This window comes from Arachis ipaensis, chromosome B1 (genome assembly GCF_059453495.1).
Source record: "Arachis ipaensis isolate K30076 ecotype BB chromosome B1, ASM5945349v1, whole genome shotgun sequence".
Taxonomy (NCBI): domain Eukaryota; kingdom Viridiplantae; phylum Streptophyta; class Magnoliopsida; order Fabales; family Fabaceae; genus Arachis; species Arachis ipaensis.
The window spans coordinates 138543446-138557809 of record NC_142436.1 but is presented as its reverse complement, the minus strand read 5'-3'; the positions used below and the strand labels follow the sequence as shown (position 1 = coordinate 138557809).

The 14364-nt window shown below is 32.5% G+C and overlaps 1 protein-coding gene across 5 annotated transcripts; it reads left to right on the top strand.

Moving 5' to 3' along the window:
- Positions 1–7305: 7305 nt before the first annotated feature.
- LOC107637039 (BTB/POZ domain-containing protein At5g47800) lies at positions 7306–13593 on the top strand. Of its 5 annotated transcripts, none has more exons than XM_016340506.3 (7): positions 7306–8197; positions 10076–10291; positions 10793–10900; positions 10979–11048; positions 11151–11549; positions 11626–12366; positions 12792–13593. In XM_016340506.3, the coding sequence occupies exons 3-7, from the start codon at positions 10842–10844 to the stop codon at positions 13356–13358; spliced, it is 1836 nt and encodes a 611-aa protein (XP_016195992.1). In that variant the 5' UTR covers positions 7306–8197; positions 10076–10291; positions 10793–10841; the 3' UTR covers positions 13359–13593. The 5 variants fall into 5 exon arrangements, with proteins under 5 accessions (XP_016195992.1, XP_016195981.1, XP_088358029.1 ...); XM_016340495.3 differs by having other exon boundaries at positions 7609–8197; positions 11145–11549; XM_088501903.1 differs by having other exon boundaries at positions 8005–8197; positions 9984–10291.
- Positions 13594–14364: the final 771 nt, after the last annotated feature.

The following is a 14364-nucleotide window of genomic DNA, read 5'->3' as shown; positions in this document are numbered from 1 at the left end:
AGTGATATAGAGAGAATATAATTTTTTTATAGTTATTTTTTATTATTTTATTATTATTCAAAATGTGGATTTTATCTTTATTAATATCTCTTTTATTCTATTAAAAAAAATCTATAAACTTACATCTTTATCATATAATTCACCTTAAATTAAGAACAGTTTTAGGTAAATTTAACTGTAGATAGCATCTTGGATAGTGAAAAGATAAGACTTGGCTTTGCTTGTTGCACAAATTGAGTTGGTCTCGGATCACAAAACCCATGCTCCGATCAAGTCAGAATCCTATTAGATGAATTTGCAAGTTTAATGAACTATTTTTAGAATAACCCAACCTTTACTAAATCTCTAATTCTGAATTATTTGAGTCATCGTATAAACTGATATCCATTTAAACATTAGCTTTATCTTGTCAAATTATTGGCCCCATTCTTTGCTAACTTGTCCAATTTCCTTACCCTAGCTTCAATTTGAAAAGCATTCAAGTTTTTATATGTAAAAACATTTTTTTAACAAGACCAATAAACATTAAACACGTGTTTATGAGATGAAATCAATCCCAAACTACTAACTAACTAGCAATCAATCCCAAGTTTAATAATTAATTTTTAATTTTTGAAATTATATATACCACTTTTATTAGAAAAAAAAAATGAAAAAAGCCACCACGTTATTCCACCGGAACTAATTAAAACCATTAGGGGTGTACATGGGCCGAGTTACACCGGGTTTGGCTTAATCCAGACCCGACCCGAAACATAAACCGGTCCTAATTTTTAGACCCTAACCTGATCTTAGACCTGATAAAACTTACGTACTTTCGGGCCGGGTGAAAAATAGGTAAAAATCGGGTGAAAACCGGGTCTTTAGCATGTAAAAATCACATAATCTCCAACCATTATTTCACAATTCACATAGTAAAATTCACTTAAAAAAATATAACAAGAACCAATCCTTCTCTAAAATTAAAGCATAACTATAATCAATACTAATATTGTTTAATAACACCAAATATTTAAATCAATACAAATAATACAATATTATGTATTAGTCTAAAGTCTTATGCATTTTAAACATAAAACATTAACTTATAATCTTATAATGACTAATAACACAAAATATTAAGGTTTACAATATTTAAATTTCACATAAAAATAGTCATCATCCATCACTAATAACACAAAATATTAATTGTGTATGATGATCGGGCCACCGGATCGAGTTCGGGTGACTCGAACTATGACCCGGACCCGACCCGAAATAATGACCGGGTCTATTTTTGAGACCCTTACCCGACTCTAGACCCGATAAAATCACACTAAATTAGCCCCTAAAGTGTTTGGGATTGGGCCGGGTCTTTGGACCGGGTCGAACCATGTACATCCCTAAAAACCATAGTTCTTAGTTGAAGTCTGACATGGACCCCATTTTTTCTAATGATATATTAAAAAACACATTTTAAAGTATTTTAATTTTTTTTAATGCAACTAATGCATTAATAATTTTGGGAGTGAATTCTCTTAATTCTTTTTTTAATTATTTAGTAAAATATAATATTTTATTATTTAATATCTTTTCTTACATATTTTTTTTAGTCCTACTCAAATAATATAGATAAAAAATATACTTTATTAAACAATTTAAAAAAAATAAGGAGATTCATTTTCGATCATTTTAATTTTCTTTTACATTTGGTATTCATAAGTTCGTTTTGACCTAAAAAGAATTCACTATTAAGAATTAAAGTAATAATCTGATTAAGCCCAAAACTTGGAAGTACAAAGGCAAATTCACATTGCATTTCATTACTTTGTCATCAATCTGATTACACTTTTCTATTATTAAATAAAAATAAACACATGCATATTATCTTGCTTTTCTAAACCTCCTCAAAAATAAATAAATAAAGAGAAAGTATGAGGAGCCAATAGAATATTTATACAATGTGTACAATAGAGATTTAGAGAGTATTAGAGATATAATAATTAGTGTTACCTTTTTTTTATTAACTGAAACTTTTGGGATGAGTGGTATCATGACATGATATTAGAACACTAGATCCAAAAAGTCATGTTCATTTTGTAACTCAATAGCCCATTATACACATTGTACAAATAGTCCATTGTCTCTTTAGCGAGATCCATAAATAAATAATCGAAGTTGATGATATAATAGTAACTTGATAGGAGGAAAGGTAAATTGGTCTCTTTGTTTGTGTTTCCCCTGTATTTTCCCCCTCAATACTGAATTTAAGAACTCTCTACTTAACATATCAAATTACTACATATCTATACCAGTCACACACACGTACGTTAGTAGTTTTTTTATTTTTATTGATACTGCTTTTGGTACTTTTATTTTATTCTTTTGTTTTTTTCAGGGAAGATCGAATACTTTGTGTGGTCTATATAGTTCTGGAATATTGAACGACATGTGAATACCACGAAAGATTTCAGATAGCATTAATTAAGAAATAACGTGCAATGACTATATATTTCCATAACGGTGTAATGTAAACTGAATCAATTAGGATATGGAATAGTATATTGTTTTGCCTTGTTTATAAAATTAAAAAACAATATCTGACAAAGTTGTAAGTGCATAGATTTGCAATAAGATTCTTCGACAAGGGAACCAAAGAGGACCATTGCATTCAATGAAGCCCTATTGGTCAAAACAATAACTAGTAGAACAAAAATATTGGTAAGTTTTTTTAGTTGTACCAACTTATTATAGCTTTACTGCTTCAATTCATCAATGCGGAAAATGGGATAATATAACCATAGCTTTTTTTGGTTACTCGACTATATCCTTAATGTGATTAGCTAAGGACTAATTGGTTCTGAGTTTTATCTAATGGTTTGTTTTATTGTATACATAAAATGAGATTCAAATTTTTAATATTTTACTTAAATGGACGAGTAAATTGACGACTCGATTCAGTCAAATTGGTTTAATATAATCTATGATACATAAATACCGACACATACACGAGACACGACACAAGACACGTCGATACGCAAATTTTAAAATCTTATAAGAAATAGAGACACACATATATATAAAATATAAAGTATTTTTTAAATAAATTGTAATGATATTTTGATATGTTATTAAGTTTAAAATATAAATTAATTTTTTAATTATTTTTAATGTCTTATTTTAATTATATAAAATATTTAAAATATTTTTTTAATAAATAATAATATATACCATTTAATTTTTAAATTTATTTTAAGAATACATGTTAAAAATAAGATTGGATACGCTAATACCTGATGTTATTTAAGTGTGTTCAAACGTATCTAAAATTTTTTTTAGAGCAATACTAGGGAACCAAAAGGGTATTAGCCAAAAATCAGCCAAAATACTTTTGGTGAATTCAAAATTTATACGAATTAATATATATGGATGTTTCTTCTGCTAAATATCAGAATGTTTTTTTTTTCATACTAAATGGATGTTCTTTTATATATTTTTCGTATTTTTTTGTATTGCAAATGTAAATGTCTTTATTTCTTTAAAAATTTCATTTTTTTTAAATTTTATAGATATTTAATTATTTTTGCTAAAATATAATTGGATGTTTCTTTTGTTAAGTATTAGGATGTTTTTTTTTCATATTAAATGAATGTTTTTTTTTATAATTCTATAATTGTGTAGTTTGCAGTCTCTTTAATCATCAAAACGGCACCTAATATCGCAAAACGCAGAGAGCAACATCTGCAACAACAAAAAACATAAAATAAAAATAAAAAATAAAATTTTATTATTTTCACTTTTTTTTATAAAAATTAAAATAAAAAACACTAAAAATAAAATAAAAATAAAAAAGCAAAAGCTGCAATGGGTTGGGCTATAGCTGTTCATGGCGGCGCCCGTGACATCTCCCGTTCACTGCCACATGACCGCCGCCAGCCCTGTGAAGAAGCCCTCCGCCACTGCCTTCAAATTGGCGTCGAAGCTCTTGAATCCAATTCGCCTCCTTTGGACGTGGTTCAGCTCGTGGTACAGTAATAACTGTAACGGTATTTGTCTTCATTTTCATCAAAGATCCTGTGATCTCATGCTTTTACTCTTCTGTATAGGTTCGTGAACGGGAGAATATTCTGCACTTCAATGCTGGTAGGGGTTCTGTGTTGAGGGCGTCGCGGAGAGCATAGAAGTCGCCGGCGCTTCCAGCAGCATTGGTAAGAGAGAGATCTGTGTGTGATTGTTAGAGATGGGTAGGTTAACGTGAGAGAAAAGAGGAAGGCTTTTATAGATTTTAATTAGGTTTACCTAATTAATTTTAAATTTTTTAAATTTTAAATTTAAAAAATTTAAAATTAATTATTAATATAAATTAATGTGGTTTTGTTTAGTTTTTGGCTGATCCCTTTTGGTTCTATATACTTTTCCTTTTTTTTATTATTAAAATAGGATTAAACACAACAGACACGTATATCGAATAAATATCGTATTTAATATTTGTCCAACGCACAAACACGACAACTTAGCAAAGTGTCCGAATTTCGTAGAATATAACCATAGCTAGTTGTTATACATTTGTACATGTAGGTCCATTATTATGACTAAAGAATTGACTACGGCCACTTACATGCACTAAAGCGTTTCCAACTCTCACTCATTGCTGCTATTAATAATACTACGTAGTATATAGTACTCATCCTAGTATAGATGGGTGAATTTAAGTAGTTGTATTATTCAATAGCTTTTTAATGTTATATTTTTTTCCCTTAAAAAAATGAGTTCAACTAAATATTTAATTTTTTTAGTTAATATTAATTTTTTAAAATTATTACTTTTTACATAAATTTTAAACTAAATTTTAAATCTTAAATTTTAAATTTTAAATTTTAATATTAAATTCTAGTTCTAAATTTTAATTTCTCCAAATATACTTATTATTTTACTTTTAACCAGATCAAAGGTACTTTATCAGTTTAAACATATTTTTTTAAAACATAATCGAGCTATAAAATACTTGAATCAGTTTGTATTTTGTTAAAATATTATTTATATTCAACTTATAGATTACAGTTGCTAACGAGTTATAACTCAAATAGCATAATCTTTTCATACTCACTTAATAAGTCGCGAGTTTTCGCTAAAAAAAAAAAACTTATAGGTTGCAGCTGACTTATGGAAGTAGTTATTATTGAACAATTACAAATACTTTATAGTTTGTGTATGTGTTGTAAAAATTGCCTGGGGACAATGCAATAACCTCTATAAAACTCCACTAGATTCGACCCTATTTTATATATATATATATATATATATATATATATATATATATATATACTCGCATGCATGCATGCATTTCTTGGGTATTACCAGTATTGATGATGTCTATTAGACCAATTCAATTAATGTTTCATGCTTTGACCATGTCTTTTGAATTTTGCTCAAAAAGCGACACATCACCATGATTCATACGTGAAGGCCCTGCTTTCTTAAATGTCAAGTTTTCAACTCCCACTTCTCACTAAGACAGACATAATCATAACTAATTAACCGCTTTTTTTATTAGAATTTTTCTCCCTTACGATAAAAGCACACTTATATTTGCATCCTTATCAAAAACAATCATTTACATCTAAATAACGTACAGTAACCAAGATTTTGCCCACTATACCAATAATTAACTCCAATTAATTAATTCGCAAATTAAGAACTGTATGAGTACATATAATTGAGGATGTGTTCAGTAGCCTGATAAGAAAAAAGTTAGGTTAGATGTAATGACTCGCTACCTTATTATATAAATTAGCAAACTAACGAAATAAAAATGGTGGTGAGTCATTTCCCTTGCATCACTTCTACAATCTTTGTACATGACTGATCACTTTAATTTCACTACGGATTAATTAATTAATGGAACCGACGCATATATTTTGTTCCCTCTTTTGAACTATACATATAAAGGAGGAAATTTTTGAAATATTAAACATATATATATATATATATGATGATAATGAATATGCATCGATGGTTTCGAGGAATGTTAGGGGTCAGTAATTTTAGTGTTTTATAACCATCAATTGGCTATCAATAGTGTTTTTAATGGTGTGAAATTACATCTAATGGTGGAAAATCACTCACTTTTGTTTTAATAGTTAAGTACTGATCAGAAAATACAAAAGTTACTGGCCCCTAAACTTTTCCATAAAACATACTACTATATTAATATATAACTACGTTAATTTTTTTATTAATTAAGTGTATATAATAATTATAAATGTGATATTAGTTCAAATAGTAAATTTTTATATTTGAACTAAAAGATCATGAGCCTATATATAAAACCCAAATATTGCAAAGTATAAGGAAAGAAAATTAAAAAGTTTAGAATTCTACTTGAATTGAAATTTGTCACGTAAAAAAGTATTCAAAAATATATAAGTAAAGAAAACAAAATTACATCTATATATTTTTATATATACATGACTAGACGAAACAAAAAGGTTGGAATTGAAGTTTCCCTTTCTAAAGACATGATATGGTAATAATCAAGAAATTCAAAACCTGCGGTTAGCAGGAAGATCTTTTGATCGGCCATAACCAAGAAAGAAATTAAAAAGTAAGTGGAGAATGTAAGGCTGCTAGTTCTAGTTAAGTTGATTGAGTATATATATTTAACACATTAAAGTTAGTATTATTCCATCAAAAGTTGACAAGTTTCTTTCACGCATTTGAAATTCTAAAATGATCCATATCCATCAATCCATCCAGCCATCCATCTCATGACTTGATAATATATAATCCTATGTCCTGACTCCTGATCTTGCTTAATATAAAATAAATTAAAGCGTATTTCCGTATAAACTTTTTGAATCCCATTTTGTGCAAGCAGCAATTCATTCGCTAACTAATAAATTGTTATTACTTATAACAAGTCAGTTAAAAGTTAAAACACCAGAACAAACTAAATTAGCTATTTATTCATCAATTAAATTTCTGCACTGAACATTAAACAAATATGTGTATGTATGTTGATGATGGGGAGCAATGATTCCGTAGGTAGGACCATATGAAGTTATGATATATTCCTTTGCTACAGCTACAGGATAGGTAGCTAGGTGGTTAATGTAACTTGAGGTTTCATTCCAATAAGTTAGCATATATATTGAGTGAGGCGGGATTGGTGAGATAGATGCGTTAGCTTCCCTTCTGAATGACGCCATTGAAACAAGATCATATGGGACCCATTCCCATCACACTTCACACGATTGAATTGAATCAACAACCACCTAATACCAAAATTTATTTTCTATTTATTAGGCATGAAGGAGTAAGCAAAATGATGGACACGTTGGAGAAAGAGGTTGTCTGTGTGTGGCCTCCAAAACAACCAACAGAGACAAGTCATACTGATCCCATCAAACGGCTGAGAGAGTGACACGTGGCCGACATGCACACAGCGGAGGAAGAAGGAAGAGGAATATCCTTAGTCCTTAGTCATGGTAGTGGGGGGAACCATCATTAGGGATGCACATTTCACACACACACTTTTCCCCACCCACTTGCATGCTTTTTGTGTGTTCAATCATACACCACCAATTTTCAACCTCTTCCTCTTTGCTAAGTGACTCACCCTCAATTCTCAATGAGGCTTGCACTCTATTCATCAATGTGTGTATGTGTGTTTCTTTGTTTTCCATTCTACTTAGTTAGTACTGCTACTATTCATGAATTTGAAAGATCGCACATATGGTGTTTGATAAATTGCGTTGCTGTGTTGACTAATCCCAACAAAGTAACAAACCACTCATTCTCTCTCTTGAATGTGCCCTTACACTAATCTTTGCTTAGGAGACAGACATTGTGTTACTCTTCTCTCTTTCTTCTGTTACTGTCTCCCTCACCCTGACCCTGACCCGTACCCTTAACCTTAACCTGTTGCCTCTATCTATAACCGAACCACCTCCTAAGTTACTGCAGCTCTCTCTCTATCTGAGGATTACTTGCATAAAACAGCTAAACCTCTCTTTCATCAACTTCACATGTTCCATGCACGTTGCTGCTGCCTACCTACTTCTCAGAATAATACTGGGCCTCTTTCATATACTATTTTCTTCAATTTATTTTACACTGCTATTCAAAGCTACTTGCACATTTTTAATTATTGAAGACCGGTTTTTCTGCTCTCTACAAAGGCTCAACCAATAAAGCATCAGTAGTATTACGTTGACAGGTATTTATTTATGTTCTCTTGTATTATTGATTCACTCTTTTTCTCTGAGGTTTAATTTGATGAAGGCTTTACTACTGATAGTATAGAGTGTAGTATTTTAATTAAAGCACTCAGTTTTAGGTTTTGACTTTCAACTCCTAATCCAGTTAAGAGCTTAAAAAAGTTGCTTCTTTTTCATTCTCTTACAAAGATGAAGTGCACTTTTGGCAGAAGATAATAAAAACTTGTGGAAAGGGAACACGTACACTCTGGGTTCTGCTTAAACAAAGTTCCAAAGGAATAGGGACAAAAAGAAAATGATAAAAACCTTGTGGTGCTGTGGTGAGGAGGGTAACTGCTGGAGAACCTTATCAATTAGAGAGGACAAAATCCACATATAATTGGATATAAATACCTTAATGCAATCCAAGAATCAAATATACATGTCATGTTGCAATTTAGCACAGACCAAAGAGTAGCAAGCTGACATTAATCATAATACTTGTGTCAATTTTCATGATGTTCATAGCATTGGAATATTTCTGTATTGCCTCTAACAAAAAGGTGACATGGTGAAGCTTTGGGTGCAATCTTATTTGGAAGGAAAAAATATGAGACAGTTTTTCATCTGCTAGTTGAAAGCAATAAGTGTGCTGTGCCACAAAAACTTGATTTTTCTTTACCATCATCATTTGCCTGTGAAAAGCACACGCAACCAAAAACTGCATGTTAGATTTCAACTCATGAACAGTGGGAAGGGCCTAGTTAGCATTATTATCATATATTCCTCAATCTCAAGAACAATGGTTGATTCTTCTTCTGTACTTTATTTTCTCTATAATATGTATATTTTATTATTTAATTTAAAAGATTACCAAATCCCAGATAAAACGTGGATGGCAAGATGCTTTTGTGAAGTAATGCTGAGCTATTTCAGTAATTATTGAATATAATTGAGAGGAAAAAGGAGAAACAAAGGGAGAAAAGTGAAAAAGTTGGCCACCATCTTTCTTGATTTCTTATTATAATGTATAATTAATGGGGGGTGAGATAATTGAGAAGAGCATAGGCGTGGACCACTGCGGGCCTATTGTGAGTTTCAACTGAAAAAAGGTCTTTAAATTAGTTTATATGTCAAAGTTCTTTACAGACACAATGAAAGTGACTTCACAATGTAACCTCTGAAGAAAATGATCAAAACATTTGCCTTGTGAATCACTTTCTCAGGGATTTCCCATATCATTTTCTGAGCAAAGGCGTGTATTTTTGTGTATATGGAATAAGAAGTATCTTCTGAAGAGATTGCTTTGTGTATTAGTACACTACATATCTGCTTTGGATTTATATAACTTGTGAGCCACTATAAAAGCACTACTGATTTATGCTGGCTGACCTAATAGTTAAAATCCAACTTGCACACAACATAAACATTCTTTACTTTACCACCTATCATCTAGAGACCCATCAGTCAAGGTAAAATGTATGCACTACGCATTTTCTGCCATGGTGTTGGTGCTTTCTTCTTTTGCTATTATCATGAATTTGAGTGGGGTTAGATGAGTAATCAATACCCATAATATTCAACTAGCAAAATTAATGCTATTAGCTGCATTTATAGTTTTTTATTATTTTTTTGTCAAAAAAAGCTTTGATGAAATTGGTTGTCGATCATGCACCAAAAGAAATATATAGTACCAAAAATAGATTAACTTATTTTATAGGGTCAACGTTTTAACTAAATTAATATTTAGCACTTTTCCATCATCCGCTCTCATTTTCTTTTCTAATTCCTCTTTTCAAATTTTAGGATAAAACAATAATAATTTATGAGCAGCATAAGTTTGTCTGCCAACCATGGTGGAACTCTCACGTTGTTGAGTTTGTTGGTACATATGTCAGGCATGGGCACACAGGAGACAGAAAACCTTTAATCAACTTCACCTGCAACTACTCAAAAAACCTTTTGAAGTGCATGTCTTCAGCAAAATACAGAAGTTATTGTTTATCTATCCCCATCTTCTGTGAACTGAAGGACTTTCATTTCATGCTTCTACACAAATCAATCAATCAGGTTGGCAGTGACAGAGTCCTTGCCAAATAAATAGAAAACTTGAGGTGAAGTCTTTGTTGCAGGTTTCTCCATTTTTTTTAAATACTTTATCTGGTGAATTTTTTCTTAAACACAACCGACAGAATGATGGGAGCATGATATCATGTCACGCTCTCCTCTACTTTCAGCCATTGTGATTTCTGATTTCCTTCTCCTTGTCTTCCACATCCACTCCTTTGCTTCAAAATATATGATGAAATTTAATAAGTTGGTGCTACCATGTTATTCTGCTCGTTTCATGATCATGAATCATCATGTATTATTCATCCTCGCATGTTCATCAACCAATTTGCTTCCCTTTTAAGAGGGTTACATTAAAGCACTCTCTCTCTCTCTCTCTCTCTCTCACACACACACACACACACACACACACGCCCCCCCACCCCACAAAAACACATACACACTTTCTCTTTTTCCCTTCTCCAGTTAACTACAGAGTACCAGAACCTTGACTTCATGGATCTATGGCAGTATCATTCAATGTACCGTATTCTGAATTTCTGCAGGCTTTGAAGCAGAGTTTATTTTCTTGAACATTTAAATCAAGAAATAAAAATGAAGTTCATGAAACTTGGGACAAGACCAGACACTTTCTTCACTGAACAAGCTACCAGGTATTTCCCTGCAACTCTTTATATCAAAATTCTGTGTACAACCCTTTTATAAATTAATTATGTAATCTGATAATGCAGGACTCTGATATCTGAGATCCCTGCAGACCTTGTGATACAAATCAACGATATTACTTATCTGCTACACAAGGTACTGAAACTAGAATGGAGTTGTGGCGTGTGTGGAAACAAAACAAAGACAAAATAAAACCAACATTTAGTTCATCTATAATTGTGCTCTTTTTAGCTGCAGTTTCCGCTTCTTCCGAAATGTGGTCTTCTACAAAGGCTTTGCTATGATTCAAGTGATTCTGAGAGCTTCTCTCTTGAACTTCATGATATACCAGGAGGGGAAGAGGCTTTTGAACTCTGTGCCAAGTTCTGCTATGGAATTTCAATCAACATTAGTGCCCATAACTTTGTATCCGCGCTCTGTGCTGCCAAGTTCCTAAGAATGAATGATTCCATTGAGAAGGGAAACTTCGTAGGAAAACTTGAGGCTTTCTTCAATTCATGCCTTCTTGAAGGTTGGAAGGATTCCATTGCCACGCTTCAGACAACTGCTACCTTACCAGAGTGGTCTGAGAATCTTGGAATTGTCAGAAAATGCATTGATTCAATCATAGAGAAAGTCCTCACACCCCCACAACAGGTCAAGAACTACACATCCATAAAACTGCCTCAATTGTCTTTCATTATTACTTTTTTGAAGTGATGATTTTATGCAGGTGAAATGGTCCTACACCTACACTAGGCCCGGTTACAACAAGAAACAACACCATTCTGTCCCAAAGGATTGGTGGACAGAAGATATTTCTGATCTTGACATAGATCTCTTCAGGTGTATAGTTATGGCTGTTAGATCAACCTATGTGCTCCCTCCACAGCTTATTGGCGAAGCATTGCATGTCTATGCCTGCAGGTGGCTACCAGGTGTCACAAAGCTTAGATATTCAGGCAGTTCAGCATCTCAGACAGATGAATCTAAGGCAAAGAACCGCAAAATTCTTGAAACAATCGTGAGCATGATTCCAGCAGACAGAGGATCAGTTTCAGTTGGATTCTTGTTTAGACTACTAAGCATTTCGATTCAGCTCGGTGTCTCCTCTGTGACGAAAACAGAGCTAATAAGAAGAGCAAGCCTTCAGTTTGAGGAGGCAACAGTCAGCGACCTGCTTTATCCCTCAAAATCTTCTTCGGATCAGAATTATTATGACATAGAGTTAGTTTTAGCAGTGTTGGAAACTTTCTTGAAGCTTTGGAAAAGAATGTCCCCAGGTGCCGTGGATAGCAACTACTTTTTGAGATCTATCAGAAATGTTGGAAAGCTCATTGATTCTTATCTTCAAGTGGTTGCAAGGGATGAGAACATGCTGGTGTCGAAGTTTGTGTCTCTTGCTGAAACTGTGCCCGGCATTGCCCGAGTAGAGCACGATGACCTCTACCAGGCAGTTAACATCTATCTTAAGGTGAAGTATTGCAAACACACCAACATCTTACTTGGACAATTTGTTTAGACCTTTCAAACTTTCTTGCTTGGATGTCAAAAATTTTACTCATCAAACAGATAACATTTCGCAATTTTTAGAACTATGAGTATTGAAATTTCTATGACTAAGCAATCTAGCATCATAGTTCACCAATAGGTGATATACTGCATACCAATTTACAATTTATTTGCGTACTGGAATGTCGTAAGTATATTTTCCATGTAAAATATTTTAAATGTGGCATATGCGTACTGCGTATCAGTTCTCATTACTAGAACGTATCGCATTCCTTATAACTACTCCTAGAATTCAATCGTTGCTATTGCTATTTTTCTAAATATAGGAAAAGGTTTTGAAGCTTTGAGTGTTAAGAGTTACCACTTATGGGTTGAATGCATGAACAGGTGCACCCTGATCTGAACAAGACAGACAAGAAGAGACTTTGTGGGATTCTAGACTGCCAAAGACTGTCCCCAGAAGCACGTGCCCATGCTGTGAAGAACGAGCTTCTGCCATTGAGAACAGTGGTGCAGCTGCTCTACTTCGAGCAAGAGAAAGGCTCCACCAACAAGGGGGAAATAACCACTAACAAACTACCAAAACCGCATGAGATACTTCTTGGAGCCAAGCATAGACCAAGAGATGCACAAAGCAAGCAGTCACTGGCCTTGGATAAAGAAGAACTCAACGTGGAAGAAGCCACAACAAGAGCCTCTCTTCCTCCTGAAAGCAGAGAAAAGAAGACTCTTCACCACTTGAGTAGTAAGAGATTAGATGGTAAGTTGCCATTGGACTTGGAGAGAAAGATGGTTATAAAAGGAGACATTGAAGAAACAGGGTCAGAGAGGGAGAAGGTGAGGGGACACATCAGAGAGGAAAGTGTTTCGAGCTGCAAGTTGGAGTTGGATCCTAAGAAGATCATAGAGAGAGCAAGAAGTAAATCAGAACATGGACGTGAAAAGGGTAGGTAGATGATTATTTGATGTTAGTGATCTTTGAAAATTAAAAAAAATAAAAATAAAAGAATTCATCATAGCCTCCTCCTAATTAAATGAGCAATTTGTAACCTTCCAATTCTTATTTATTTCTTTTTTTAAGGGGTCATAAAATCATAAAAATGTAAGCAGTGTATAAATCCTTTTGGTACTATCATCTCTTGTTTCCCTTATCCATGATCATCAGGATCTAGTGTTAGACTGTAGTGAACTAGTGGTGATTAATTCTACAAATTATCAAAGGCTGACCGCTGATGCACTTCCCATCACATTATTTTGCAAAGAGAAGAAAGGAAATCAAAATCATAATTTATTTCATATTTATCCGGGGATCATGCTGGGTACCTCTTTAGGGTGTTCAAACTTATGAATCCCGATAGCCAAACAAATTATATTTCCTTGGATTTTTTTTTTTAAATCTTATTTGAATATTTATGATTTTGTAATGGTCTTATTGTTTTGATATCAACTTTTTCATGCCTAAAATTCAAATTCTGTTGCGATAAGATTATATTGAATGCCCATTAATATGGGCGGTTGATTTTCATTTACAATACTGAATGAAGTTGGAAATCAAACTTCATTTGCCTATATATATAGAAGCTATGTTACGAATGTGACATAGCAATAATAAAAACAAAGCAAATGCAATTCTCTCTCTTTACTTTTAATACTTCTTTTTATCTTTATATATATATACACATTACAACATATAATATTATTTCTCTTTCGTACTATTCTCTTATATACTTTAATATTATTAAATATATTAATTATATCTACTATATTGATATAGTAATTCCAGTGAATATTACTACTTGAGTTATCTAATTATATTTTCGTATTTTATATTTGTTACTTCTTCCTTATTTATTTAGTTATTTTACAACACGTTATCAGCACGAGACTCTGATCAAATTTTTAGGAAGACTCAGGTAACAAATTTTCATTATGTCGAAGCTCTCTCATCTTGAATTTAATG

Bases quoted from the DNA above. Each gene is read 5' to 3' on its own strand.
- LOC107637039 (XM_016340495.3), top strand. From the start codon at position 10,842: ATGAAGTTCATGAAACTTGGGACAAGACCAGACACTTTCTTCACTGAA. The intron at 10,901-10,978 runs GTATTTCCCTGC...CTGATAATGCAG, and splicing joins TTCACTGAACAAGCTACCAG to GACTCTGATATCTGAGATCC. The intron at 11,550-11,625 runs GTCAAGAACTAC...GATTTTATGCAG, and splicing joins TCCTCACACCCCCACAACAG to GTGAAATGGTCCTACACCTA.